Source organism: Python bivittatus, unplaced genomic scaffold, assembly GCF_059951505.1.
Source record: "Python bivittatus isolate LINGU-HERP-01145 unplaced genomic scaffold, Pbiv_v1 ctg000850_np1212, whole genome shotgun sequence".
Lineage (NCBI taxonomy): Eukaryota > Metazoa > Chordata > Lepidosauria > Squamata > Pythonidae > Python > Python bivittatus.
The window spans coordinates 61,094,826-61,122,579 of NW_028277112.1; the positions used below are offsets into that span (position 1 = coordinate 61,094,826).

Sequence of the window (27,754 nt, forward strand, 5' to 3'; positions counted from 1 at the left end):
CACAGAAATTAATAACTATTAATATTATTTATTAATTTATTAAAATAAATAAATAAATAAATATAGTAATAAAGAAACCACAGAAGAATTAGAATTACTTCTGGGATGTATGAAACTTTCAAAAATGGATGTAAAGTATTTTATGTAATCTCTGAAAATATACAGTACTTCAAATTTCTGCAAATATTTTAATGATTTTTTTTTTTAGATATAAGAACATAATACACCTTAGATTTTAAAGATGGGATATGGATCCTGCAATCTGCAGCTTAATTTCAAGAAGCCTGCAGAGATACATAGCACAAACAAAATTAATGTCACTGCCAAGGGGCAAGAGAGGAAATGACAGAATTGCATACACACAATTCAGAAAAACTATTTAATTTTGCATTTAACAATCTCAATCATCATAATGCAATAATGAATACCATATAAAGTTCAGATCCAGCAACAAATATCAATAAATAAATTTCAGCTTCATTCTCTACAACCTATACATTAATAATGAGAATTCCCTGATTAAATAATATATTGTGACGTCAACTTTTTAGTACTCATTTTACAAGTCTGAGCAGTTTTAGGTTATAATGTTTTATCATTTGTTTGTTTTTAGTTGTATTTGTAAATTAAGACATTTAAAAATATATGAGGGTAACACCAGAATGCAATTATTAATTCAAACCTATCACATTTTTTCATTCTCAGCTCTAAATATTTAAATATTGATATTCTGTACTGTCATTATTTACTCATGCAGTTTGAATCTATTTTTATGCAGATGATTAGAAGAGCATTTATTTGAGATGTATAACTTGAGTTTCCACAAATAATGACTATTATTCAAAGCTACTCAATCTGCATCTACAGATAAAAACTGCAAATAAGGATTGGAGCGCAGAAAATAAAATTTTTATGTGCTGTCCTTCAACTGGAATAAAATTACTTCAAAGGTGAAAACAATGTAGGAATCAGAAGCAGGTTTTGCTGGGTTTCCAAGTACTGAACATTCTCCCGAACTGAAAATAAGAATTAAAATATGCTCACTCAAACTTAAGTTTAAAAAAAGCACTGATAGATATTCCAAGATACAAACACAGCAATTTCTTACCAGCTGCTACAACTCTGGCATCTTCATGGGCCATATGCCTTCCAGCTGCCCGGATATCTGGATTCTCAAACCACCAAAGCACATGAACTGTGAGAGTAAAAGCAAAAACACAGTATCACAAGGTGTGCATACAAATCTACAGGACAAATTATGACATGCAAATTCCAATGAGCACAAACAATTCTCTGTCTCTAAGAGTTCTCTGTACAATTCTGTAGAAGGGCCCAGCTAGTCATAGAAGTAAATAAGCAGAGCTAAGTATATCAGATTTGATACAGAGGCACAGTACTGCTCCAGAGTTAAAAAAAACTGTAGCCCAGTTCTGCATACTAAAATTTCAGGTATAGTCCTGGCATTTCCAGGAAAAGGTAGGCAAAGTTTTCCAAAACTTCAGAGGGCCATTGCAAATTAGAGTAGATGTGAAATAGATGGATCAACAGTTTGACTCATTGTAAGGCAGCTTTTTATACTCCTAAAGATTTTCTCCAAATTTTTTTTAGACTGTTTTCAGAATGCTAGGAGTGGGGGTCCTGCTTTCAACAGTAAAATGATACAACCGATGCACTGCCATTTGCTGTGAACAGAATTTGTTTGAAGGGTAGAATGAACAAGTTAATAAATTTCAAAGGGTTTAACTTTAAGTATGACTAAATCTGGACCCACTGATCCTTTTCTTCTTGTCCCTATGCTACAGTGAACAGCTACCAATTGAGCACATGCGGAATTATGGATCATAGCAATGTGAAAACAATATATTGGGGAATGATTCGATATTTGAAATATGAAAAGTTTGAGCCTGTACCTGTATTAAGAAATCCATATTCTGTGTGGAAAATGCCAATCAGTTTTGCATAGCCTTTACTAACATGTGCATCAATAACTGCTTTGAATGACTTTCCCCATAAAGCTGGCCCACCTGGTTTCAACTGATAAGTCACCAACTCATAAACTCCTAGGAAGAAGAATCATCATCAGCTTACTATAGATAGCGAGAGAAAAGCAAGCAACTCACTGCTTAGAGTATATTATTCCTATATCTTCACCAATGATCTAAATTCAATTTCATTTTACTTTTTGATTTAAATCCACACATGCTTGGAGTTTGAATTTATTTTCCGTTCATAATTCTGAATTACATTTGTGTAGTTATACCCATCAGTCCACAGATCCGATGCCTGTCTCAAAGGGAAGAGATTTAAATATAATTTTGACCACTTTTTTTTAAAAAAATATTTTATCAATGTATAAAATAATTTTAAGAGAAATGAATATAGTAATTTCTCATATACACACACACACAGACACAAATATAAATAAGAGTTGGAAAATATGATAGCTTTTAAAATGAGATTAAAAGGATGAATATTTTGAAGTATTGTTTTGGTTTCAGTCCACAGCTCTAAGCAGAAGAAAGTAGTAAAAATATGACAATTCCCAACCTCATTTCCCCCACTACCCTATAGTTCTTTGGCGTTGATGTTGGTGTGTGTAGGCTGCTTGGAAGCAAGGAAAAAAACAACTGAAAAAGGGAGCTGAATTATTACCCCAATAAGGAACTAATAAATCTTGCTAATCAGCTGCACTCCATAATTTTAGCAAAAGTTGTGGTGATCCCAAACCCAGCAGTACTACTGTCTTCCCTACACCATCTCTTCAAACAGTTTCTGAGTTTCCATGGGATTCCACTCATTGGATATGAAATCAGTACAACAGGTTAAGGAGCAAGAGAACTGACCCTCTTTTGGTGGGATCCCCAAATCACACCAAGGGACCAAGTAAGCAATTTCCATATGCTGTTTATTCAGAAGTGGAAGAATTGTAGCCAATTTTTCCTGCCATTCTTTATCATTGATTACAGCCTTCCTTACAGCTGCTCTGTGCGCAAAATTATCTGTGGGAAAAAAAAAAAAGATTGAAATTCTACAGCCATGTTGTACTTGCTTCCATGATAAAAGTACAAAGCTACACAGAAATAAACTTAATATCTGATAAGAAGTTTTAACTTAATATTAACATTACAGAACAGAACCCTCTCTCAAACACAGCCTTGGAAAATACAAGGCGATATGGTCCCTCTGTCCTGTCCCATCTTCTCTTCAAGAGCCTCACATGCTATTTTGCTGGGCCATGTACTGTAGCATAATCCCAACACTTATAAAGTTGTGAATTAAACTCAAAATGATTTCAGCAATAGCTGTTGAAAGAGGAGGACTGGGGCCTGCTATCAGAGTTATAGATTGTGGGCCCTGATGCCTCAAAATTCTCCGGGCAAGAATGGACATATCCATTATCAACTCTTCTGATTGGCAGTCAATTTGATGTGCACTGGCAAGCAGAAGGATGAATATGCTGGCCTTTTTCCATTGCCTAGTTAACAAAGCAGTGCTTCTAAACTGGCTTCATTAGCCACATAGGTCCTGGATTTTTTGGATTGTTGTTGTTCAGTCGTTGTGTCTGACTCTTCATGACCCCATGAACCATATCGCGCCAGAATGGTACACTCATACAACTTGGTAATAAACTTCATAGTAATAACTTAAAAGGCACATTCAACCTCTTTGAAACACTACCATGCAATTCGTACCATATTTCCAAATATGAAACGCCTTATTCATTGCCCCAAATTCAGCTGTCCAGAATCCAATCATCTCTGAGTGAACCATACGAATCTTAATATATTTATTGACCAATTCAAGGAATTCCTTTATCTTTGCTGGCTTAATGTCATAAGTGCGAAGTTCATAGAAAGTGCCAACTTCCTGTCTGGGTCCGGTAGCAAAAGATGAACAAGCCTGAAGCACATTTGGCTTTAAAGAGACAAAAGCATGAAAAATTTAGGGGAAAATGATAGTTTCTAGGTTTGTAGTCATAGAATATATGATTTGATCAGTGAGATACTAGAACATGAGAATTTCAGTAAATAAAATGCTAAAGCTTCATTCATAGTTAAGCTTTGTATTTTAATAATAATTCATTGGGACCAAATACAGTATCTGTACTTTAGCTTTTACACAGATTTATGACATTCATCTTGAAGAGTTGTGGAAAAATCCAAGGTAGGGAGAGGGGAACCAAGAAAAAACTGAGAAAGAGTTCATTCAGATAATGAACAGTCTCTGCCTAGCTTTCCCAAAAAATATTATAAAGGAGGAGGTATTATGATACATGAAAAAATGTTCTGGAAGTTCCCAAAGGGGGTTTCTGTAATTAAGAGTTTGGTTAAGCAGCTCCTTCCTAAACTTGAAGTGCAGATGGCATTACGAGAGAACATTTTCAGTAGTACACAAGTGCTCATAAAAAGATACGGGATAGATGATGATGTCTAAGGAAACTTTGACCTACCACTATGAATTACAATAAGTACCTTCAACTGTTCCCAGAGAAGAAGACATTGTTAGGTCCAGACTTCCTTGCATAAGTGTCATATCCACAAAGGATGCACACACTTTCAAAATGAGACAGTACTTCAGACCTTGTACAAGCACATCTCTCATTAAACATCTTCAAAGCAACTTTTAAAGCAGTTGCATTTTTCTTTTTTTCAAGCTCACAGAGTGGCTTGAAAAAAAAAAGGGCCCTTTGACAAAGGGCAGAGAGGTGATGCTATTGTCCAAGGTGTGTAGCACTCCTTCCAGATAATTTTTCAAGCCCTAAAATTCATACAGAAAATGGCAGGCACACATCAGTAAGCTCAGAATCAGAAACAATATCATGCAGAGGGTTTGTATTTGCCAGGTCCTACATGGAAGTGACATTCATGCTTCCAGAAAACATCATGCATAAAGTGGCTCTAATGTAACTTACAACTGTAAATGTTCATCTAGAAGAAAATTCTATTGAATTTATGAAGATGTACCTATTAAATGGGGTGAAGTAATTTTTACTTTTAGTAAAAGCAAATCCTTTTATCAATCAGATTCTGGATCAAACTGAGCCATGGTGACAAAGTGTTACCCACAAAAACATTACACTGAATTGGTTCACATGATTAGTTCATACATAGTTTATTGAATAAACCAGTCACCTGGGCTCACACACTGTGTTGCCACCCAGTGGCCAGCCAGGAGCTAATAAATTCTTTAGGATTCAGAGACAATAGGCTCAAACCAGGATGAAATGCTGAAAATGATTTGATTGAATAAGTATTATTACAAAGAAAAACATATGCCAATCCACCTCTCTTCACTTGCCAGAAACCCCAGAAACGGCAGCAGAGGGACCCAGTGGGTCCAGTAGTTGCACAGTACTCTCCTAGGTCTTTGGGTCTATGCTGAGGTTCAAACTGTCTGGGGACTTTTGCTACCTTTTTATACTAGGAAGGGACAGTGAGCATAAACATTAGCACCTGGAGAAGACTTGGTAGCAGTGATTTGCTTCCAAATCAGTTGACCCCTGGCCAGAGATATTTTTAAGATAGGGTCCCTAGTAAATAACACCTGGCAATGGTCTGATGACATATCTTGTCAATAGCTTGGGAATCCATATCATTACCAGTCTGCTAATATTTTTATGGGAAACATTGTTTCTAGTCTGCAACTGTTGCTCCCCATCTGGAAGCAGGGGGTCAGATTAGAGAACCCATGTTGTCCTCTTTCTCTGAATTGCTACAAGGAGGAATACTGTACATATCAAAGGCTCAAGAGTGATTTACAAAACAATGATGCAATCCACAGAGCTTGCTAACTAACCTTTTTCTGAGCATGCATGCAAAGAAATTTACAACACAAATATACTGGTGTGGGCCTTCATCGCCAGTATCTGTTGGGCAATGCTGAGCTTCAGGGTATAGTGACCGTGGTCAAGACAACAGATTTCCTGACCTTTCACGAGCAACTGTGGCTGGCAACTTCTAAAGAAACCTGTTGTCTAGACCACAGTCACTATACCCTGAAACTCAACAATGCCTTACAACACAAAGTTTGCTAAGTAACACATTTTGCTTCACCTAACTAAGCAACTGAGTAATTACTCAGGTATATATGTGCAAAGAGTTAAAGTGATCCACACCATTATTTCCTTGTCAATCTTCCATGATGCCATTACATATATTATCCATAAACTATGGTTTATAAACTGTAATAGCTGGGTATATACAACATGATAACCCCAAATCAAACAAACAATATTATAGTTTAACATTTTGTGGACTTAGACAATTACCGATACCTAAATTTCATGCATTTCACACACCCTATAAATAGAAATTCTTTCTATATCAATTTACCTGAGAATCTGCAACTGCTTGATTTCATTTTGTAAAATATATACGCACCCAATATTCTTTGGACTGGAGTGGCACAGAAGCCTGAGTAAATAATAATTATATTCTCGCTGTACACTGCCAAGAATATTGAGATCTGTGGCACTGTCTTTCAGGAATGTTTCTCCTTCTTTACTAATTTTTCAGCAGAAAAAGCACTGATAATTTGCCAAGGAAGCACAAGATTTCTAACAGTTTGGAAACTACTGTGCTAATCAATAACTAGAAGCACAGCAAAAGGTATGCATGTCAGCAGTCCAATGTAAAATATCGTAACTTGTTTCACTTAGGGACAGTGCATTTTTCATAGCATCGCGCACCACTGCTCATCTCTGGTGTTAGTTCACAACATGCTTCCCAAGCCGTAAACTTCAAGCACCAGACAGAAGCGCTGCATTTTTCCTAGGTAGCATTTCTTCAGAGATGCCTAGAAATTAATACACACATATATTTGAAATATCAGTTCAATCAAAAATCTTCCCATCTTCTCCCACATCCCTTTCATACACTGAAAGTCAAAACGCACAACTAATGTTGTAGAGATTTGTTTTATTTTGATCCAGCATCTGGATTTTTAAAAAACATTCTTGAACAGTTGCACAACTCAGCTTTAATTTCAGTCACATCCATAATAAAAATGTTATCTGTGAGGAAGAACCACTAGAGATTAATAGCAAATTACAAAGTAAACAAATACTTATAGTCCTAAGCAAAATCTAGTCATTGGCGTTAGGGTCTCCTGCAGCAGCAGCTCTGAACCTCATGAATGAACAGGATACCACTGGAGCTCCCTACACATACAGCATATAAAAGGAAATTAGTTTTTCAACATAGCATAAGCAGAAAACATACTGGCACACTATTGAAAAATGCATCTGCTATACAAAGTTCCTGCAGTGACCAATAAGCCATAACTCCTATTGTACAGAGCCCCCAGCACTACTAACAAGCAATGATATTTAACTTTGAAATTATCTAGGACTGGTAAAATCATCTGAAGAGAAGAAAATGTTAGAAATATACTACTGTATTACTACTTGCCCATTGTGGCAGATAGAAAAGTTATTTTCTTTTATGTATTTTCTTTTAATTTTCTTTATGTATTGTCTTTTAATTTTATGTATTATATGTATTTTACTTACATAAATCATCAACTGAAACTTTTTTATAGCATGGAGAGAAACAGTATCATATGCCACTGTCTGGGGAAAAATGGATTCACTAAAAAAGGGCCATCCAGTGAGGAAGTAAAAATGGGATCAGATTCATACTGATAATTAACCTCTTCCACAGCTTTCATATTTTGTTTCTCTCTCTTATCTGCCCCTGTCCCTTTAACATCCACCTACAGAGCACAAGGTTACTTATCTTGTAAAAGTAATGATGGGAAAAACACACCTGTTTGATTTATTACGCAGCTCTTAAAGGCAGGGAACCCTTCAGAAAAACACATCCAACCTGCTACTATTCCCTTTATTCACTGTCAGTTTCTGTTTATACGTTCTTAAGAGTTCATTTCCCAGTTATGTCTCAATCAGCAAGCAGTTTCCCCCGCCCCCCCCCACTGTCTCTGTCAAGTTCAGCCCCATTCCTGATGATTCCATGGACATGCCCATCTGTTTTCTTAGCAACAATACAGAAGTGTTATTTGGCTTTCTTCATAGTGCCAAACTCACACTGTTGTTTTAAAAACTTTATTTGAGCTGTGATACTTTCATCATGCTGTGGGCATTGATAAATACTCTGAAAATAATGAATATTCTGAAAATACTTGATGAACTGAATAGTTCTAACTTGGGACAAATGAAATGCAGGGGTATTTGAGCTTCAGAACTGGAAGCACATTGTTAAACTAAAATCTCCTTTCAACTCAGCTTGACTTCTAGAGTCATCCTGGAAGCAAATAGGCAGGTAGGTAGGTAGGTAGACAAAGGAAGGAAGGGAAGAGATATAGATAGAGAGGAAGGAAGAAGATAGATAGATGAAGGACAGGAGAGGAAGGAAGGAATGGGGGGGTATACTATACAAAATACTATACTATACATTTAATGGAGGAAGGGAGGGAGGGAGTAGATAGAGAAAGGAAGGAAGGGAATAGATATAGATATAGATAGAGAGGAAGGAAGGTGATAGATGAAGGACAGGAGAGGAGGAGAGGAAGGAAGGAATGGAGGGGTATACTACACTATACATTTAATTCATTTATCAAATTTGTCACCGCCCATCTCGTGAACAACTCTGGGCGGTTGACAACGACGATAAAATTCATTAAAATACAATGTAAAAACAATCCTAATAATAAATATTACGATACCATGGAAGCTGCTTGCTACCGCCTTCTCCCAGGCCCTGAGGTCATGCAAGGTCACCCCAGGTCCGCTAGGTGCTGCCACTTGCTGGGCAATCTCTTGCGGGCCAGAAGCTTCACATTTGGGAGGAAGCCGAGGCCGGCAGCGGTGGGGGCAATGGCCACCGCCCCCGCTCCCCCCCAGGCAAAACCGAACACAAGAGGGGCAGGTTTCCCTCTCCTCGCAGGGGCTCTTAACTGGAATCCCAACAAACCCCAGCCTGTTTCAGAGGGTCTTGCGTGCGGGCATCTTGCGGCACCTTGGCAACAGAGCGCGCCCCCGCCCGCAGACCTGTCGCGTGGCTTGGGTTGCAGAGCACGCGCCTAACGATTCGCGGGCGAGGGGGGGAGGGAAAGCCCCTCAGGTCGGCTCCGCCAGGGGGTTTACCTGGGCGCGGAAAGCGTCCGCCGCCGCAGCTCTCCTGAGGAGGCGCCCAAGAACGGAGCCCACGCGGGTACCCAACATGGCAGGAAAGTCCGTAAGCGCTCAGAGCCCACGTTGAAGAACGAAAGGACGCCAAGCTCTCTTTCCCCCACCTCCTCCACGCCTCTTTCCCTACCGAAGCCCCAGAGGGCCAAAAAGCAAGCCTTGGCGTTAGGGCAGAACGCGGGCAGGTGCGGGGAGAGCGCGTGCGCTCTCTCTTTTTACACACGCTGCTGTATGCTTGCCTGCTTAGAGGAAGGAGCTCTTCTAAAATGCAGAGGCGCCCCTTTCTGGTTTTCCCGGCGCTGTCAAAAATATGGGTCCCGTCCAGTGTTGCTCCTTGAACGCGGCCGTTTTCTTTAATGGCCCAGTTTTTCGGGGGATGGCGTTTAGAGGCCCGGGCTGGGTTCGCAGCGTGCCTTGGGCAGCCGAGTTTCGGACGAGTGTATTGTACCCATCCACTCTATGATGGGTTAATGCAGTATTTCTCAACTTTGGCAACTCTAAGGTGTGTGGACTTCAACTCCCAGAATTCCCCAGCCAGCATGCTGGCTGGGGAATTCTGGGAGTTGAAGTCCACACACCTTAGAGTTGCCAAAGTTGAGGAATACTGGTTTTAAAGTATCCTCTGAACCCAGCAACGTAGATCAGTTAAGAAACTGTGATTAAAGTAATCACACATAACTCTCATGGAAACACAGCCCAGAAGGTTATTACTAAAATAGTTCCCCTGGCTCTGTTTGCCTTTGAAAGAAGGGTATTGTATCCAGCAGAAGTTTTTCTTTGGCATGAATAGGAGAGAGACAAAACTGTTCAACATCTCTGTTTCTGCATTTAAAGCAGGTTGGATTCTCATATTGCACCAAGCCGTTGTTTAAACATGATTTGTTGAGTAAATCAATGCTGGCTGGATTCACCCAACAGAAGTAAAGCATGGTTTCCAATCCCCAGTGGTTGGATTCATGCAACATGCTAAGGTGACACCAAACAGGCAACATATACTTGTAAAAAATTATGCTTAAATTTGTCTTCAGCTCTAGCTATGCAGCATTAAAGATTTTATAATCAATGTTGAGTGAACTAAGCTCACGAAAAATCAGTATTAAGAGAAAGAGTTCCATTTCTCCAAGCCCAGCAAACTGCTCATGTTGTAAAGCTAATGGGAAATGAAATGGTTAAAAAAAAAATCAAAATACATAATAGGAGTACATTTCTGTGCCTCTAGTCATTGTGTATTCCTTCTTTTAAGCAAGCACATCTAATAGCTACACTGAAACAATATTGAAAAGAAACCTTTTTGTTAATCTGATTGCCCTGAGCGAAGAATATTAAAAACTATACAACTATGTTTTTCTGCCTGTATTTCACTGTTTTGATTGGTAAGTCCTGGAGTTCTTTAAATGTCATCATACTGCTGAGGAATATTTTAGATTGGAAAAGGCTGATTCGATAGGGCAATCTTGTCTCCACAGAAGGTAGACTATGAAATCCCTGATCTTTAGCCATGCTGACTAAGCATAATGGAAATTGTAGTCCAGTCATATCTGGGGACCTGGATTTTGGGAGAGACTGCTAGAATAAATGTGACAAAATACCTAATACTGAATGATTAAATGGATCACACTTTTATCCGTTTTGCTCAGATTCTACTGGTATTGCCTCTTGATTTCTATATGTATGGTTATAGCATTTTAAAAAAGATTATAGTGATTTCTGCCATGAAATTAACTTGTAGCATAATCTTCATTGTAATGTTTCATCTTGAATCAGAGTCATAAAGCATGGATTGCCAAATCTTGAAATTTTACTGTAGCTTTGCCATGATTTTAAATCAAAGTATTATTTAATCATATTTATATTTATTCACTGTGCTTTTAATCATAATCTTTATTGAAATGGGGGATTGCTAATGCTTAGAAATGTACCACAATGATTGGATCTTTGCTGCCAGCTTTTAAAATGTATACTGTAATGAAAAACTGCTTATCAGATTGTATCTGGAAATCATAGGAAGCTATTTTTATGCCTGTTCAGCAAACAGAATTGAGAAATAAACTCACTGTTATTTCCCTTTTAAGTAGTATCAGCTAAGTGCCCATCTAGTTGTAGAATATACCTGGTTCCTTCCTAGAGCTTGTGTCAAGAAAAGAAAAGAGTGGGGACAAATATCAGCCATATAACTGCTTGGGGTTCGGTGGAGGGAGCAAATAAGGTGAAACCAGGATGGCCCAGGGGCACTTTGTTTATATATATATAGAGAGAGAGAGAGCGAGAGAGAGAGAGCACGTGCGCGCCTTAGGAGAAAAGAAAATATCCCGTAATACTGTAACATTTTGTTTATTTATTTAAATAAATAATTTATATGGCCAGCGACCTCACAAGAGTGATTCTGGGTGGCACACAAAGATTGAAACCCAACAATTAAAACAATAACCTGTAACCCCCCAGGTAAATGACCCCTTCCAGTCATAAAAACACATCAGCAACTACAGGACTAGCCTAACCTGGCCCAAACATCTGGGGAAACAGCCAGGTCTTCAGAGCCTTATGAAAGTCCAACAGGGTTGGGGCCATCTGGACCTCCATGAGAATGATGATGTTTAACAGCATTTACTGTACAGATCTTAAATGGAATAAGAATCTATAACATAGTTGGGCAGGCTCTTTCACATGAAATTTGATAACTTGTTCCAGTTTGAGATGTGAACTTAAGGAAGGGCCACAGTGCTTCCCCATTGTGAAGGTTGTGAGGATAATGTTATAGCTTTATTTTCTATTTTTTCTATTATGTATTTTATTTATTTTATTGTAAGCCACCCAGATTCACATAAAAATGAGATGAGTGGCTATATAAACCCAATAAATAAACAAACACCTTTGGATAGTAGCTGTAAAGGCCAGTACAGAAGTGGACTATAACTGTAACTTAATTGTTCCTCATTTTGCATTATTTCTGTGTAAAATCTCTCTTGCAACAATTAGTATACAACAATCCAGATTCTGAAAGTTCAGGTTATATTGAAATATTAATGTGAAAAGATTAATCTTTTTTTAAAAATCTTTTTAGGAGTAATTAAATTTAACACTGTATGGACTGGCTTCTATAAATAAAATTAAATTATGGGATCAGTATAAAGTTCTCTGATTAAAATCTTAGATAAAACAGGTTCCTTTTATGCCTGCCTTGAAAAGAACAATATGAAGAATTGGCTCATCTACAAATACATGCATTCAGCCAAGTTCACACAGTAGGTGGTAACCGTACAACGGTAATATTTTTATTTCATTGACCTTGTGTTTAGAATCACAGAAGGGAATCCAGGAAGATAATGTTGCTTGACAAGAAGTAATTCTATTTGAAAGTAAAAGTATCAGTTTCCATAGGAGTAAAACAAATCCACATCAATCTTCATTCAGTCACACAAATCTCTATAAAAGTTCCCTTACTAGATTGCGCCCTATATATGTGAAGAATGCTGTGCAGGGAATAACATTCTGGGATATAAAACTGGGTTTAAGTAAGCAGCTGGTGTCCATGTTGCTTTAATTTATGCCTGTAGTTTGCAGCTGATGGTCAGCTTGGTCAATCCCATGATTTTTAAAAAGACCTTGAGGGAACTGCCCTCAGCTCTCTTTTGCCCTTTAGACAAGAGACTGACACTTCTGCTTCTGTGGATATGTGCTTTTTAAATTAGGGTGGGAGGGGAAAATCTTGAATTTGCTTATTTCATTATAATTTCATCAAATTGTTCATAAAAGATAAAGTCTCCCTCATATGAAGTTCTCTGCCTATGCGGTGTTTCTCAGCTTTAACAACTTTTAAGATGTGTGGACTTCAACTACCTAAATTCCCCATAGTCACACATGTGACAAGAAGTTCATACATCTTAGAGTTGCTAAGATTGAGAAACACTGCTATATGATATACTATACAGGCAGATTTATGCAATTTTCTGAGCAACAATATAGAAATCCTTCCCCATTGCCTTCTTCCAGGCTGTTTTTTCATCTTCTCAGTCTGTAAGAATTCTTGGTAGTCTCCTATCCAAATACTAACCAGATTCAAATCTCTTCAGCTTTAACAGCCATGGTTGCCTAAGTGCTGTCTTACATGACCATTTATTTATTTATGTGATGCTGCTCAACCCCAAATGACTGTGGTTGGCTCACAATACACCAGATAATATAAAAACAATACAATAAGAAATAACAAACAGCAAAACCAAACTAGAACAGAAGGAATAGAAGGAAGAATAAGACACCCCAAAAATCCCAGCAGCATCTAACATTCAGCGAAGGGGGCTCCTGGAAGAACAGCCAGTTTTTTATGGCACTGTGGAATGCCAACAGGGTGGGAGACATCTGGATCTCAGGGGGACCTCATTCCAGAGGGCAGGCACTGCAACAGAGAACCCTAACCCTGATAGATGACATTGTTTAATTGAAGGAACTCAGAGCATGCCAACCCTGTCAGCTTGAATCACCTGGGCAGACCCCAAGGGAGATGGGAGATCCTACATATAACTGGGCCTTCTGCCATGTAAAGCTTTATAGGTAACAACCACCACTATGAATTGCTCATGGAAGCAAACTGGTGACCAGTGCAGTTCAAGGACCAGAAGTAGCACATGGGCATCACGAGGCATGCCCGTCACTGCCTGCACTGCTGCGTTTGGGACCAGGATGAAAGATTTACAACGTTGTACCAAAAATGTAATTTTTACACAAGTTAAAGTATAGGATTTTGACTTCATATGCATTTTCTTGCAGAGAGGAACCCAGAAGGACATGGCGGAAGAAAACTACCAAGACGTGTATGCTTTTTTGTTGTTCATGTCTATAATTGTAGTAATAATAATCTATTGAATGTCTATGCTGCCTGACTTCTAGCTATTCTGGTGGTTTAGAAATAAAACAATTAAAAACAAGAAAAACAACAAGACGCAAAGATAAAGAGTAAAGATGACAAGGATGACAAAACCGGACTGGAAGGAAGGAAAACAACTCACCCCACCTACAGGGGCCTTCAATCACCCTCCCTGAAGGCCTGGGGAAGAGCCAGGTTTTCAAGGCCCTTTGAAACATCAGTGGAAGGGGGCATCCAGATCTTGGGGGGAACTTCATTCCCGAGAGCAGGTGGTGCGACGGAGAAGGCGTGCTTCCAGGGTCCTGATAGATGGCATTGTTTAATCGAAGGAACTCAGAGCGCGCCAAGCCGACAGGATGGAATCAGCTGGACAGATTCTATGGGAGACTGGTGGTCCTTCCAATAACCAGTAAATACTGTACCTGTGTTTGGATGACGTACTCACTAAGGATTGGATTTTGTTAGGCATATTTGTGCTGGCTCCTCTCTGTAGTTCACTAAGTGTTGCTTCTGTCTTGTTGGTTTTAGTATTCTCATGTCATTGGTCACTCATTGCCAACTGAAGCATCAGCTTAAAAACAACCGTTAGGTTTGCTTCTTTGAATAGCAAAGATGGAAATCTCAATGAGATAACCAAACCAGCAAGACTTTTAGGGAGGGAGGAGCTGGCACATTGGATTATTACACAGCATAGAGCCTAGTTACTTGAGGGACCAACTGTCTCCCATAACATCTGCCTGGCCAATGTGATCCTGCAGGGTTGGCGCGCTCCAGGTCCCCCCAGAGATCTGGATGGCCACCACTCTGTTCTTGTTTAGAAGAGCTGTGAAGACCTGACTCTTCACCCAGGCCTTTGGTGGGGGGGAGTGACTTGCTTCATCGCACTTGTCATCTTTTATCTTTATTTTGTTATGTTTTATTGATTTTATTGTAATTTCTTTGTTGGATTGTTGTGAGCTGCCCAGAGTTGTTGAGAGTTGGGCAACATACAACATTAATAATAATAATAATGATAATATTATTATTATTATTCTCCTTCTTCTCCTTCTCCTTCTTCTCCTTCTCTGGTCAGACAATATTTTTTTCTGAATTAATGGAGGGGGTCTCACAAACATCCTCTCCCACATTTGTCATTATGAAAAAAGAAAGAGCATATAAAACAGCTTTCCCTAACTGTACCTTTCAGCATCTTAGTTTCCAAAAAACAGACAGGGGATAATGAGAATGATAGTATAAGGGCAGGCTGAAACTTGATATAGAATGGAAAGCTAGTAGAGTGAATCAGACTTTAAAAAGACACTATAAAAGGCCAACTTGAACAACGAGAAAGGATTATTGATTACAAAGTCCTGATTGCTAAATGCTATTTCCAGGATCAAAGGCAGCATACTTTCTAAATATGCAGGTTGGGTGCAAAACTGCCTTGCTTGTACACTCATCAGAGCATCTAGTTGGCCTTTCTGAAAAACAGGATCTTAGACTATCTAACCCTTTGGCTTGCTCTAGCAGACAAAAACTCTTGTTTAAAATGGAACCTTCAAGCATTCTGGAATGTCACGGGGCTTGGTGTATCAATTTGAATTCTATCAAACAATGTGGTAAAAATCCAAGAATTGCTTGTCAAAATAACCATGAAAAATTGAGTAGGTGACTATAGACAATGAACTATTATTGCTTTTAAAACTGCTGGCACTGGGGGTTAGTTTGGAGTGTTTCTTAGGGTACTGGGGGTTATTGTTTCTACTATGTCTAACTGGATCATGAATTTAAATGGTTTTGCTATTTTTGATGTGACAATACATAGCTACTTTCTCAGGAGTTAAAAAGAGTTTTGCACTGACAGTCTAGCACAGGAAGGGGGCTGTAAAAGAGTCACATGTTGCTGTTCCCTTGTACAGTATCTGCTTGTATGAGAGCTTGCTTCAAACACCTCCAGTGAGATCCCAGATGCTGCTGCTCTTACCTGTTCTATACTCTCCTTAAAAAAATATTTTGGCCTGGCACTCAGAGCAGTTTTGTACAATTGGAGCTAGACATCATGGGCATTGTCTACAATTCACCTGGGGCACAATGGCTCTGGAGCACTGGAAAATAGTAAAATGCTGGTTTAGATCCAGCATCTTGGTTCTCTTTCAATGCCTCTGCCCATCACAAAGTAAGCATTTCAGGACACACTGACGAAGGAGATATACTACTTTCTAGATTAATGGGGTATAAGTGTGTATATAAAATATTCGTATGCTTCCCAGAGTCGTTGGAAGTTGGGCAGCATACAAATTTGATAACTGAAACAAATGATCTCTATGTTGGGTTGTGTATAAGGAAGGACATCATGCACAAGCTTTAAATTAAAAAAAGAAAATGGCTTGATAGAAGCAAATGTAGCCAGTTGTTAGAATGATTTGAGTTTTTATTTATTTTAGGCTGGTTTTAGAAGTTTTAGGCAGTGCTTTTACAGAAGGCAGTATTTTACAAGTATTTTGAGAAGTCAGAGGTAGGAGCAATCAGCAGACCTAGGCTGATCACAAAGAAAGCTAAAATCAGTCCTCATTAGTACTTGGATGGATGATCCCCCCAAAATCCCAGGTTTGTAGGCTAGACTGCACAGTATTCACCAACACTATGCGACAGCCTTCTTGATTTAGGGGTGATTAAGTAGCAACGTTTCTTCTTAACCACTCTGTCTTATGTTTCCTTAATGTTTGCAGCCCATCTGTATCTACTATTTCCTCCAACCAATTTGTATTTTGTACCACAACCCTATTTGTGGGAACAATGGGTTAACATACCAGAATGAATGTGAGCTGTGCCTTTTCTGCAGGTATGATAAAGATGGTTTCCCTGAGTGTCCTCTGCCTCATCCCAAGTCATTTTTCACTGCAGCTAGTTAGCTACAGCAGTGTTCTGAAAAGCAAGCCCATTTGATGTTCTAAGCCAGTATTCCTCAATTTTGGTAACTTTAAGATGTGTGAACTTCAACTCCCAGAATTCCCCAGCCAGCATGGCTGGCTGGGGAATTCTGGGAGTTGAAGTCCATACATCTTAAAGTTGCCAAGGTTGAGGAACACTGTTCTAAGCAACAAGTGAAAAATGATATGCAATGGGAGAAGCTAGTGAGCATAACTCTGGAAAAAATAACATAGGAGCAAATTTACTACAGACAGCTGGCTGAAGTTCTAACAATCTGGCATGGGGCACACACTTTAATCTGGAGGGTTATCACCCTCTTCAAGAAGCAGTTTAGAGCTTGAAATGATCTAGGGTGGGTATCAGCATGATCTTTAGCATGTTTATGCAGAAACCAACTCTATGATGTGTAGCACAACTAACTCTATGTCTGTGTAGTTAGTTTGTAGATGTATCGCCCAGTTACATCCATAGCCATGCCTCCTCAGGAGTAAGTCCTATTGTAATAGGAGCTTCTCCTAAGTTGGCATCAGTCTTGAACTGGGCCACTTGTAAGTGCTGGATTCAGTATAGAAAAAGATTTGGAACATATATCCAAAACTGACTTGCTGAGAAATAATTTGTTTATTCCAAAAGCTTCCTTTAATGGTTACTTCTTTAGAAGTATATCATGATAGAAAAATTCCAGATTCATAACGATATACAACCTTCCCACCATAAAGGTATAATAGAAAATGTTTACATACTGAAAAGCAATGCTTATTTATGCTCAGAGTATAAGCACTGAAATCAGGGAGAAGTTGGTCTTATGTATTTAATTAGCCTACTCTAAGCATGATATTAAGTCAGGATCCAACAGTGGTTCCAAGAAGACTATAAAGATCAAAGGGGACAGGATATAACTTTGCAGTGCCCACAAAAATGCACATCTATGAAATACAACAAAAGTCCTAGGGTACTGCCTAATAGCTCTTCTGCCCAAATTGGCTTGATAAACCTGATACAATGGCTCCCTTATTAATTTTATCCCCTGTTTTTGTGCATTTTTACTGTTTTTTATATATAGTTTTTTATGTATTTATTTTTTTAATTGCTGTATGCCACCCAGAGTCACCTTGTGTGAGATGGGCGGCTATATAAATATGATAGATAGATAGATAGATAGATAGATAGATAGATAGATAGATAGATAGATAGATAGATAGATAGATAGAGTCACTGCAGAACAGTGCTCCCAACTAAGAGACATATCCAGAAGAACATCCTAGTCATTTATGTGAGTCTTGACAAATCCAACAAGAACCAAGAGAGTTGTGTTTGTTCCATGTACTATATAGTGTAAGTCCCCTTCCAAAATTGTCGAGGCAATTTCTGCTCCATGACCAGGTTAAAATTAAAAAGATCATTAAAACATCTTTTAAAATGGCAAATTAAGGACTAGGTGATCATGTCTCAAAAACATGGTACGTTGCTTTGACGTTTGTAAAAGTCCTGCTGATTCCATGTAACTATATTTACATAATTTATATAAATATTGATGTATATAGGCTATATATTAATAAAATATTAGTTCATTACATATCTTCTAAGTTGAAAACTGGTTTATTGAGGCCAGTAAACTCCCTCCAATACTCTGTAACCTGCCTCTGGACACTACCATTTCAGCTTTATTGGTGGGAAAGCATTTGTGCATACATGTTCATTACAGCAGGAATCTAATCCAAGTGATGATTAGTGAAGCAGGTTTTTAACTATAACAGAAAGGAGATTTATTTAAGAAACTGCATCCTACCAGGGAAGAATCAAATGTGCCATATGTATGTGCCTGGGAACAAAGACAGGAGGAGCTGACCCTGAGACTGGCAACCTTAGAGCAAGAGTGACAGATAAAGAGAGGACTAGATTAAATCCTTAACTCTTTATTCACACCCCACTGTCCTTGTACCCAGTAAATTGTGGCGTCCTTGGGGTTCTCTGAGCTTGGTTGTTTTCTTGCAAATGTTTCATTGCCCGCACTGAAGATGTTACCTAGCTGAGTAATGAAACGTTTGCAAGAAAACAACCAAGCTCAGAGAACCCCAAGGACTCCACAGTTCAACCTTGAACTATACATATTCACTTCTGTTGGAGCCAGTAAATTGTAAGGTGCTGAAGAGTCACTGTCACTGAAGCCACACATCCAGCAGAATTGTAGGTGGGTGCCTAATGGTCTTTTGTCTTTACGAAATAGGTTTTCACACAAAAAATTAGATGTTTTCTACTGTTTTAAAATGTAGAGGGGTTTAATTCATTCTAAGTTTTATTAGGATCATTCTGCTTCAGTTCTAGTCTAAAATTATATCACCCAAACAGCTGCCTCAGCAAGATCAAGTTCTTAGTTTTTGTCTATAATCTATTTCTTTTCAGAGACTAATGATCTGTCCTTTTCCTACTTTGCCTTACAGGAGATACAACAAGGACATCAGAATTGTCAAGGATGGACCATGTTAAATATGGAAGATACTTCCTTGTTTCAATTTCACGATGCTTGCAAAACCATTTAAAATGCACAAAGCCACTTCATACCACAACCAATTTATGGTTTCATCTTTCAAAGTAAAAATAGTTATTAAGCGTTCTGTACTATTTGATATCAATTTTGCTTTGTCTCTAAAAGCAGTGCATGCTGATGCTTATTAAAATGCATATTGATTTTAACAGAATATGCCGTTTCTTCAGTTTTATATTCCGAGGTTCATCACAATTACAATAATTTGTAAAACAGAGTTTCAATAGCAAATCTTGAGGGTCAAAATAATCAAGATGTTGGAAATTCATTGCTGGCTCTTCTGTACCATCTGTTTCTTTGTTTTATAAAAAGCAAATTTGTTTTATGAGTTTGGGAGAAAATTATGTGCACATATACATAATTTTTTAGGAATCGGAATAGAATGTACTCAGACTCACAGGGTTAAAATAACTATATGCCCAAGAATATACTTTTATCTTCAAATGTATGTTCTAGTAACTGCCAATGTTTTTGGAACAGACTCACCATATTGGTTAGAATTTTCTGCAAAACCCTCAGACAGACCTCAAAAATAAAAAAACTAAAATTACCGAAAAGTTCCCATACTGAGAGGGGTAACATAATTATAGCAAGAACATTGTAAAAGAGTATGACCAAATGTTCTACTTTCCCGCAAGGGCAAATCAATTCTTGGCCTACTTCGGCTTTCCTGCTTTCCCAGACTTCCCTGGAGAATGAAAGTACGCCAATATTGTAGAGCAAGAAATCACCAAATTCACAAACTGTACATCAAAAGGTGTCAGGCTTTCTCAGAAGACCTTAACAAATATATTACAACTGCTAACAAATATATTACAATTGCTAATTATCAATAACTTGTAACCGGTCTCATATAGAAGCTGCATCTGCATAACCACCCTGTCTTCACTCTTTCTTTCTCCTCTTTTCCTTTTTAAGTCCTACATCAGTTGACTACTCCCTGCGTCTGATGAAGTGAGCCCCAGCTCATGAAAGCTGACAGCTTTTAATAAATTGTGTTAGTTAGAAAAGGTGCTACCAGACTCCTGATTTTTTCGTACCTGGCTGTTCTTCATCTTATTAGTGACAACATACACACTCCTAGGTTTTGTTTAATGGGATGCAAAACAGATTCCAGGAGAAAAGGAGATGTTCTTTTGAAATAAAATGGCATGGGAGAACACAAACTATCCTGCAGTACTGAGGTACTGATCTACATTGCACAGCCACTCAGGTGGCTCTTGGAGATTTTAGGGGATTTTGTTTTCCAACCTCTTGTAAAAGTTAGTGACAAGATTTTTAAGGTCCACCCTAAGAGCAATGCTACTTCCAGATAGAGGTCAGCTAACCTTACAATCAAAATATTCCATCCCATGATCCTTAATGGATTTATGGGGGGGAGGGGTAGAGAATGTGACCAGAAAGATAGGTTATAAATAGAAAACGATGACACCAGCGGCTCTCCACCTGTACAAGCTGGTGAATTCAAAGTTGTTGCAAATAAAACCCACAGATCAGTGATACTTTGGGTTTTTTCTACGAGGCTACCAAATTGCAGCCAACAGATCCATTATACCTTTAGTACAACTTAGAGATCAAGCTCTGAGAGGTAAGAAATAATGCCTTTTTTTCTTTCCTTACTCATTCTGGGGAAGGGGCTAGTTTCCCAGGAGTCTATGACTGCAAGGTGGGAAGAGCCTCCAAACAATCCTCTTCATTTGTCATCTAGACTGGGACCCCCTCCCATCATTCCTAATGGATGGGAATATGCCAGTGTATGTTCTGCTGTGTTTGTTCATATTTATTTCATTGTTGCAGAAAGAGGGTGATGTTTTTACTTGTACCTAAAGATTTTAACACAGTGGTGATAACAGTCAGCTACAGCCATCAGCCCATGTTCCAGCATGGAGATACCACTTGGTCCTTGCAAGCCCTCATTCACCACAACATCACAGAGGGTTGAATCAGGATTAAACATCACAATGCAGTTTTGACCTTCATCAGTAACTAAGATGTTTCCATGACAATCTACACAGACTCCAGAAGGGTTTTCAAAACTGAATTTTTTCCCATGATGGGGACCTATGGTCTTTTTCAGGCTTTGTTCCCTGTCGATAACTTTGATGCAGCAGCCCTGAAATCTTCCAAACAGTTGACCTTCTGTAACTAGCATATCTTCATTCTGAGTAGATGATGAGAAATAAAGAACTACATTGGTTAACTACAGTAAGTTTACACAACTCTTAAAAAACAACATGTATGTCCTACCTCCTGAGACAGATCCAAGTGTGGACAAGATGCTATAGCATTTAGAAAGTAGACTGTTCTTTTCAGTAGCTTTGCCACTGGAATCCATTGAAAGTCATCTAGTACAGTGACACACCAAATATTGCAAATAGAACTGGTTAGGATCAAAACCAGCTGGGAAGTTCTCACAACAGATTTAAATAAGGATGTCAGGAGAACACAAGCATATTGGATAGAAATACTGCCTCTGAGTCTCCAAATACTTGTAGTTATTACTTGCTTTGCTATACTGTATACATTTATGCTAAGGATGTTAACACCTTCTCTGTTACCAATCCATCTATAGATGTGTGAGCAAACTTTTTGCCTTGCTGGGAATCTGGTCATACCTCATTGACTGCCATACGCACCGGCCTGTGGAATCCCTCTATTGAGTTTGTCTTCAGGATGGCATTCATTCTCCAGTCCACTCCAATGATGTTGATTTTTCCTCCATTGGTCCAGTCAGACACTGCAATTTTGTTGGACTTCAGGACTGTTATCCCATATGAATAAGGCCAGGTGACTTTGGGAGATTTCAGTTCGTGGATCAGATCTCCATCCTTAGAGAAGAGCTGAATGATCTTAGTTCCATTTGTCACAAGTAACACGCCATTTTTCATGCACGTGATATCTCCGAGCCCTTTTATTGGTTCAAATCCATATGAAAAACGTTGTTTAGGGCGACCATCAATGGTGAAGATCTGGATATTCCCAGTGCCACTGTCTTTCACCGCCAAATCGCCTTCAGGGGTTGTCGTCAGACTATTTGGCCAAATCAACTTTCCTGAACTTGTCCCAAACCCTCCTATGATTTTTATTAGAGAATTGTAATGGATCTTCTGGATTCCAGAAAGTTTCCATTTGTTATTAAATTGGAGAGCTTTTTTTATCTAGGAAACAGCAAAACAAACAGGAAAATGGATTGCCTAGTGATACCTCACACCCTAGTTCAAGTACTGGATAGCACAACATTTCTCAGAGGCATAAAAGGATTTCCTCCACCGGGTGAACCACTGGCTCCAGCTTTTGTTTTTAAAAGAGCCCTTTCTTGGGCATTTTCACATGGGATCTTTGTGCTATTTCAAACTCAGTCTGGACCTGTCTGATCTCACAGTCAGCTTTCTGGGAGACGAATCAATTTACCACTGGCTCAACTGCGGTGCATCTGAAATCACAGCAAAGCTAGTCTTTACTCTTGGGAGTACTGTAGCTCTGCAGGGTTGTGGCTGGTCTGTTCTCCCACCTGTGAACCACTCCTGTTCTCCCACCTCCCCACTCCTTTCTAGCCAATATCCGCTTCCCCCCAGGGTTTTGAGTTTGCAGAACTGAAAACAATTAGAGGTCAACTCCAAGTTGAATTTAAAGGGTTGGGGATGGAAACTGTGATGGTTTGGAAGTCCTCCAATATTTTTCTTTAACTGAGGGCCAGGTTGGACAGTACCTGGAAACTTGTTTACTGCTCAAAATGTAAAGCTACAGTAATTTACCTCTTTGAACATAGTGAGCAGAGATAATGAAGCCACTCTAACCCTTCAACATCCAGAAAATATTAGCAGGTTATCCTTTGGCCCTGTGACCTCTGTTTCTTTCCCCATGAGGTCTCCATCACCCTCCCTTCCCTTGTCCCCTCCCCCTGCCTCTTTTCTGTAACTTCCCCTGTCTTCTCCATCAGCTCCCATTGTTACATCAATGCTGCAAAATGCTGAAGATGTATGAAGTGGGCAGGGGAGAGTACAAGTAAGGCACAAAGCAAGTGAGAACAATCCTGGTACCTTTTCATCATCAAAAGCCTTCAGGTAATAAGAATTTAGCATTTCCTTGGTCAGGAATGGAAGTTCCTCCTATATTATAATGGAGGGAGACAAGAAGACATCCTATTACATTCCAAGATTACACAGAATGTTAAATGAGGGGCTAGAGAGAAAAGGTCAAAATCATTTATTTGCTTATTGAATTTATACTCCACTTTTTCCTCAGAGGATATTGCTTAAGGCAATTAACAATAATAGGAAAACAAACACTTATTACAACCCAATTAAAAACATAATTAAAACTGAGCTTGTTTCCTGGTGGCTTAATGGACACATTAATGCAGTTTTCTTGGCAGTAGGAGGGAAATGGTTCACTACAGCCTTCTTCCTAGATGTTTTTTCAACTTCCCACTGTAGTCTACAACCCTGGCACCTTCTGGTGGTCTCATATCTAGGTAGTAAAGTGATTGCATGCAACAGCCATCCAACCTAGCACCAAACTACTTTCTATGGCAAAAGCTTGTCTGAATCCATCCTTCCTTCCTTCCTTCCTTCCTTCCTTCCTTCCTTCCTTCCTTCCTTCCTTCCTTCCTTCCTTCCTTCCTTCCTTCCTTCCTCCCTCCCTCCCTCCCTCCCTCCCTCCCCGCTCCTGCCAGAGGAAAGATAATAATGCAAGCTGACCCAATGTTTCTTTACTAAGAATTCCAAAGCTAGAAAACAGCCACTGAGAAGTGATGGCAGAAGAGAAGAAGAGCTTTTCAAAGATTTGGGAGGGTTGAGAAGGGAGGGTAAAACTGTTCTGAAATCATGGTCCTAATTTGGATGAGGCTTTGAACTGTGTCCAGAACTAGACACAATGTCATGTCTAGCTAGGGCTGTGATTTGACACATATTTTAATTTATTAATGTATTTAGAGAGATTGCTGCTGTTATTGCAAAGAACTTGGAAAAGTGAAGCTCCCCTCTCTGTTATCCCCCCACTCCAAATTACCTGATCAGGTATGAGATAGGCAGCTATGTAAGTGTGATAAATAAACAAATAAAATAGTAGGGTGAGCAAAAGAAATTATAGAAAAATCAAATGAAGAGTTAAAACATGTTTTTCTTAAACACAAGCCATGCATTTTAAACTGAACAAAAATGCAAGAGGTCATCTATTTTTAGAAATGTTCAGACAAAAGCTATTTTCTGGTGTCCTTGACCTGAATCCTATGTAGATTGAGGAGCAAATATGACAGCAGTAACTGATTTTAAAAATGTCTTTTATTTGGCTTGTTATGGAAGAGATGTAGAATTGGAAAAAGGATTGGATAATGTGGCTCTGTTGTAATTAAGAGAGAAAGAATTCTGCCTGAGATTTAGAGCTATTCTGGAAAATCCAGATGAAGATATTAGAAGAAGGGTTGTTCAGGCACTGGCAGATTTTTCAAACTGGGATGAAGAAAAAACTGAAAAAGAAATTGATAAGGTGTATCAGGTAAATTCACATTTTGCTGCAATGAGACATGTTCCAAGGGATGTGTTAGTGCATTTTATAAGGAAAATGACCAGGGATCAAGTTTTCCAGTGGCATTTTAATATAAGACTGAAGATTGATAATGTGGATATAATTATCTTAAAATAATTCCTACTAGAATTTTACGTAAGAGAAAGGACTTTTTTTTTTTTGACTGAGATATTGAAGCAGAAGAAGATCCTATTTCATTGGGATAAACTGGAGAGAATAATTTTTACTTTTCAACAGAAAGGTTTTTGATTGGATTCTGTCCATAAAGCTAAAAAAAATTCTGGAAAAAATTAAAACAGACTTGGAGGAGATTCAAATGGAGGTGGTAGAGAAGACAAGCTTAAAACTCCAAAGATACAAAAGGAATTTGAAAAGGATGATTGTGACCTGGGTACTTCAGGTGCAGACTTTTCTAAACTTCTGGCTTAACCATGGATTACAAATGTTTAACTGGAATATAAATGGAGCAAATTCTCCTGAAAAGAGAAAATAACTGTCTCACTATTTAAAGAATTAAAATGAGATGTAATTTTCTTACAAGAGACTCATATTAGAAAAAAGGATATAAAATATTTGATTTGTAAGAACTTGGGAGAAGAATATATTTCAGCAGGATCAAAAAAAAAATTAATGGAATTGTTCTAAATGTTAATCCACGATTAAAACCAAAATTGTTAGTGATGGACGGCCATGGTAGATTTGTTGGGAGTGGAAATGGAATTACAGGGGGTTAAGACTCTAGTTCTGGGGCTTCATGCGCCAAATGAAGATAAAGGAAATTTCTTTAAATATCTTATGGAACAATTGATAATTCTTTCATATAAAAATTGGTGTTTGATGGGAGATTGGAATGGAGTAGCCTCCTCACATCTGGACAAAACATCAGAGAAGAAAATAAAAAATACTCAAGGTAAATTACCAAATACTTTTTTTGACTTAATGGATAATTTATCCTTAGTGGATATATGGAGACAGAAAAATGATAATTCTAGAGAATATACCTATTTTTCAGAAAGGCATAGATCATTTTAAAGAATAGATATGATTTGGATTTCAAAGACTTTGGCTACTAAGACTTCTAAAGTTGAGATTTTACCAAATATTTTTTCTGACCATAATCCAGTGACTTTGATTCTTAAAAGACAATCTACTTCCTATAGATGAAGTTTAAATGAAATGTTACTACAAAAAGAGTTGATGGTGAAAGACTATAAAAGAAAACTAGCAGAATTCTTTGAGAAATTTAAATAAAGGCACAAACTTAAGAGTGGTTTGGGATACAAGCAAAGCTTTTACTAGAATCTAGTAATGATATTTTATATAGTATAACATTGAACTTTAAAAGAAGACTCAAGAGAAGATGCAAGCTATTTTGAAGGAAATAAAAAAGAAAGAGGAAGAGTTAAAGGAAACACCACAAAAGTTAACTATCAAATTAAACTTTTACAGCAACAGTTATCTATGTTAACAGTGAGAGAATTGGAGATTAAGATGCATTACACTAAACAAAAGAATTTTGAATTTGCAAATAAACCAGGGAAATGGTTGGCATATAAATTAAGAAAAGAGAAAGAAAAGAGGATGATTTTGAAACTTCATGAAAGAGACACTGTATTAATGGATAATGTGAATATACAAATAACCTTCCATCAGTATTATTCCAACTTGTATATAAAGGCTAACCTGACTTTTCAACTGGTCTTTGTCCTTTTAAGTTCCAAAGCTTTTTACAACCCTGTACTCTCTGGTTATTTTAGACAATTCTTATCTCCTAACAAACCTGGCCAATAATGGACAATAAGAATTATAGTCCAACATTCTATTAGGGTCCAAGCTAGGAAAGATCTTATTGAAAGTAAGCAAGGCTCGATGATTTGCTGGGGGAGGGGGCGCAGAGAATGAGTGCAACACCTTTAACAATATTGATCTGCACAGGTTAGCAGGTGATGCTTACCTTTCACAAAAACTTAATTGCCTGTTCCTTGTTGCAAAGCAAACTGCGCTTTTAAAACAGTCAGCTGCAGTGATCTGATGGAAAGCTATCGTTTAATTCTGTATAAACCCCTGGGGATGAAGATTGCATAAACAAGACTTCAGGCTCCCAGATCATGCTTGATGATTCCAATATTCTGGGGTAAAAGAGTGTTCTCTGTTTCTGTGACATTAAGGCAATTCTAAGTTTTCCACAGTTTGAAATGGCTGTAAGAAGTGGAGCACATAAACCAACAGTAGCCAAGGAAGATGGCCCTGATTATCCCTCTTTCAGGTAAACTGGCATCACTTTTTTGCCATCAGAAGAACCTCTTAGGCCTGATCATTCTGCAAATGAACTTGGCCCGGAAACATACAGGTCCCTCACCTTAAATTATGTTGAGAATATGAAGTTCTATTTACCATAGCCAAAATTGAGGTAGGATATTTTTCTCAAACCTGGTCTTTTTCAGACATGTTGGATTATAGCTCCAACCTTCCTGAAACAGTGATCCCAGTGGTTGTGTTGGCTGTAGGTGATACGAGGTTATAATTTGTCTGGAGGGCACCAGGTTGCAGAAGTTGAAATAGAAGTCAGCCTCTGTCCATGTCACTGGTTGCAACAATCAGTAAAATAAAACATAACATTATTATACAAAGGGTTATTACACAAAGGAAAGAGTTGGACAAATACTGATCTACTTGATTTTTTTTTTAACATTTTGCACATTTGCAGCTGCAAATGCAAAAGACATTTATCTTTCCCATACATTTTCTTTCTATTGACTAAAAACAT

The 27,754-nt window shown here is 38.3% G+C and overlaps 2 protein-coding genes and 1 long non-coding RNA gene across 3 annotated transcripts; 1 reads left to right on the plus strand and 2 right to left on the minus strand.

The window, feature by feature from the left end:
* Positions 1 to 8: 8 nt before the first annotated feature.
* Positions 9 to 9,267, minus strand: LOC103053294 (protein NipSnap homolog 3B). The gene is made up of 6 exons (XM_088129930.1): positions 9,104 to 9,267; positions 3,693 to 3,915; positions 2,844 to 2,999; positions 1,911 to 2,060; positions 1,109 to 1,195; positions 9 to 1,016 (listed from the first exon to the last, which is right to left on the minus strand). Exons 1-6 carry the CDS (start codon positions 9,179 to 9,181, stop codon positions 940 to 942), a joined length of 771 nt encoding a protein of 256 aa, XP_087986056.1. The 5' UTR covers positions 9,182 to 9,267; the 3' UTR covers positions 9 to 939.
* A 3,969-nt stretch (positions 9,268 to 13,236) lies between these two features.
* On the plus strand, positions 13,237 to 19,645 carry LOC112540679 (uncharacterized). Its single transcript, XR_003084753.2, has 3 exons — positions 13,237 to 13,953; positions 16,715 to 16,827; positions 19,358 to 19,645. It is a non-coding gene; the product is annotated as an uncharacterized LOC112540679 (long non-coding RNA).
* Positions 19,646 to 21,274: 1,629 nt separating this feature from the next.
* Positions 21,275 to 23,543, minus strand: LOC112540680 (E3 ubiquitin-protein ligase TRIM32-like). The gene is made up of 3 exons (XM_025166901.1): positions 23,502 to 23,543; positions 22,077 to 22,619; positions 21,275 to 21,622 (listed from the first exon to the last, which is right to left on the minus strand). Exons 1-3 carry the CDS (start codon positions 23,541 to 23,543, stop codon positions 21,275 to 21,277), a joined length of 933 nt encoding a protein of 310 aa, XP_025022669.1.
* Between the last annotated feature and the right edge of the window lie 4,211 nt (positions 23,544 to 27,754).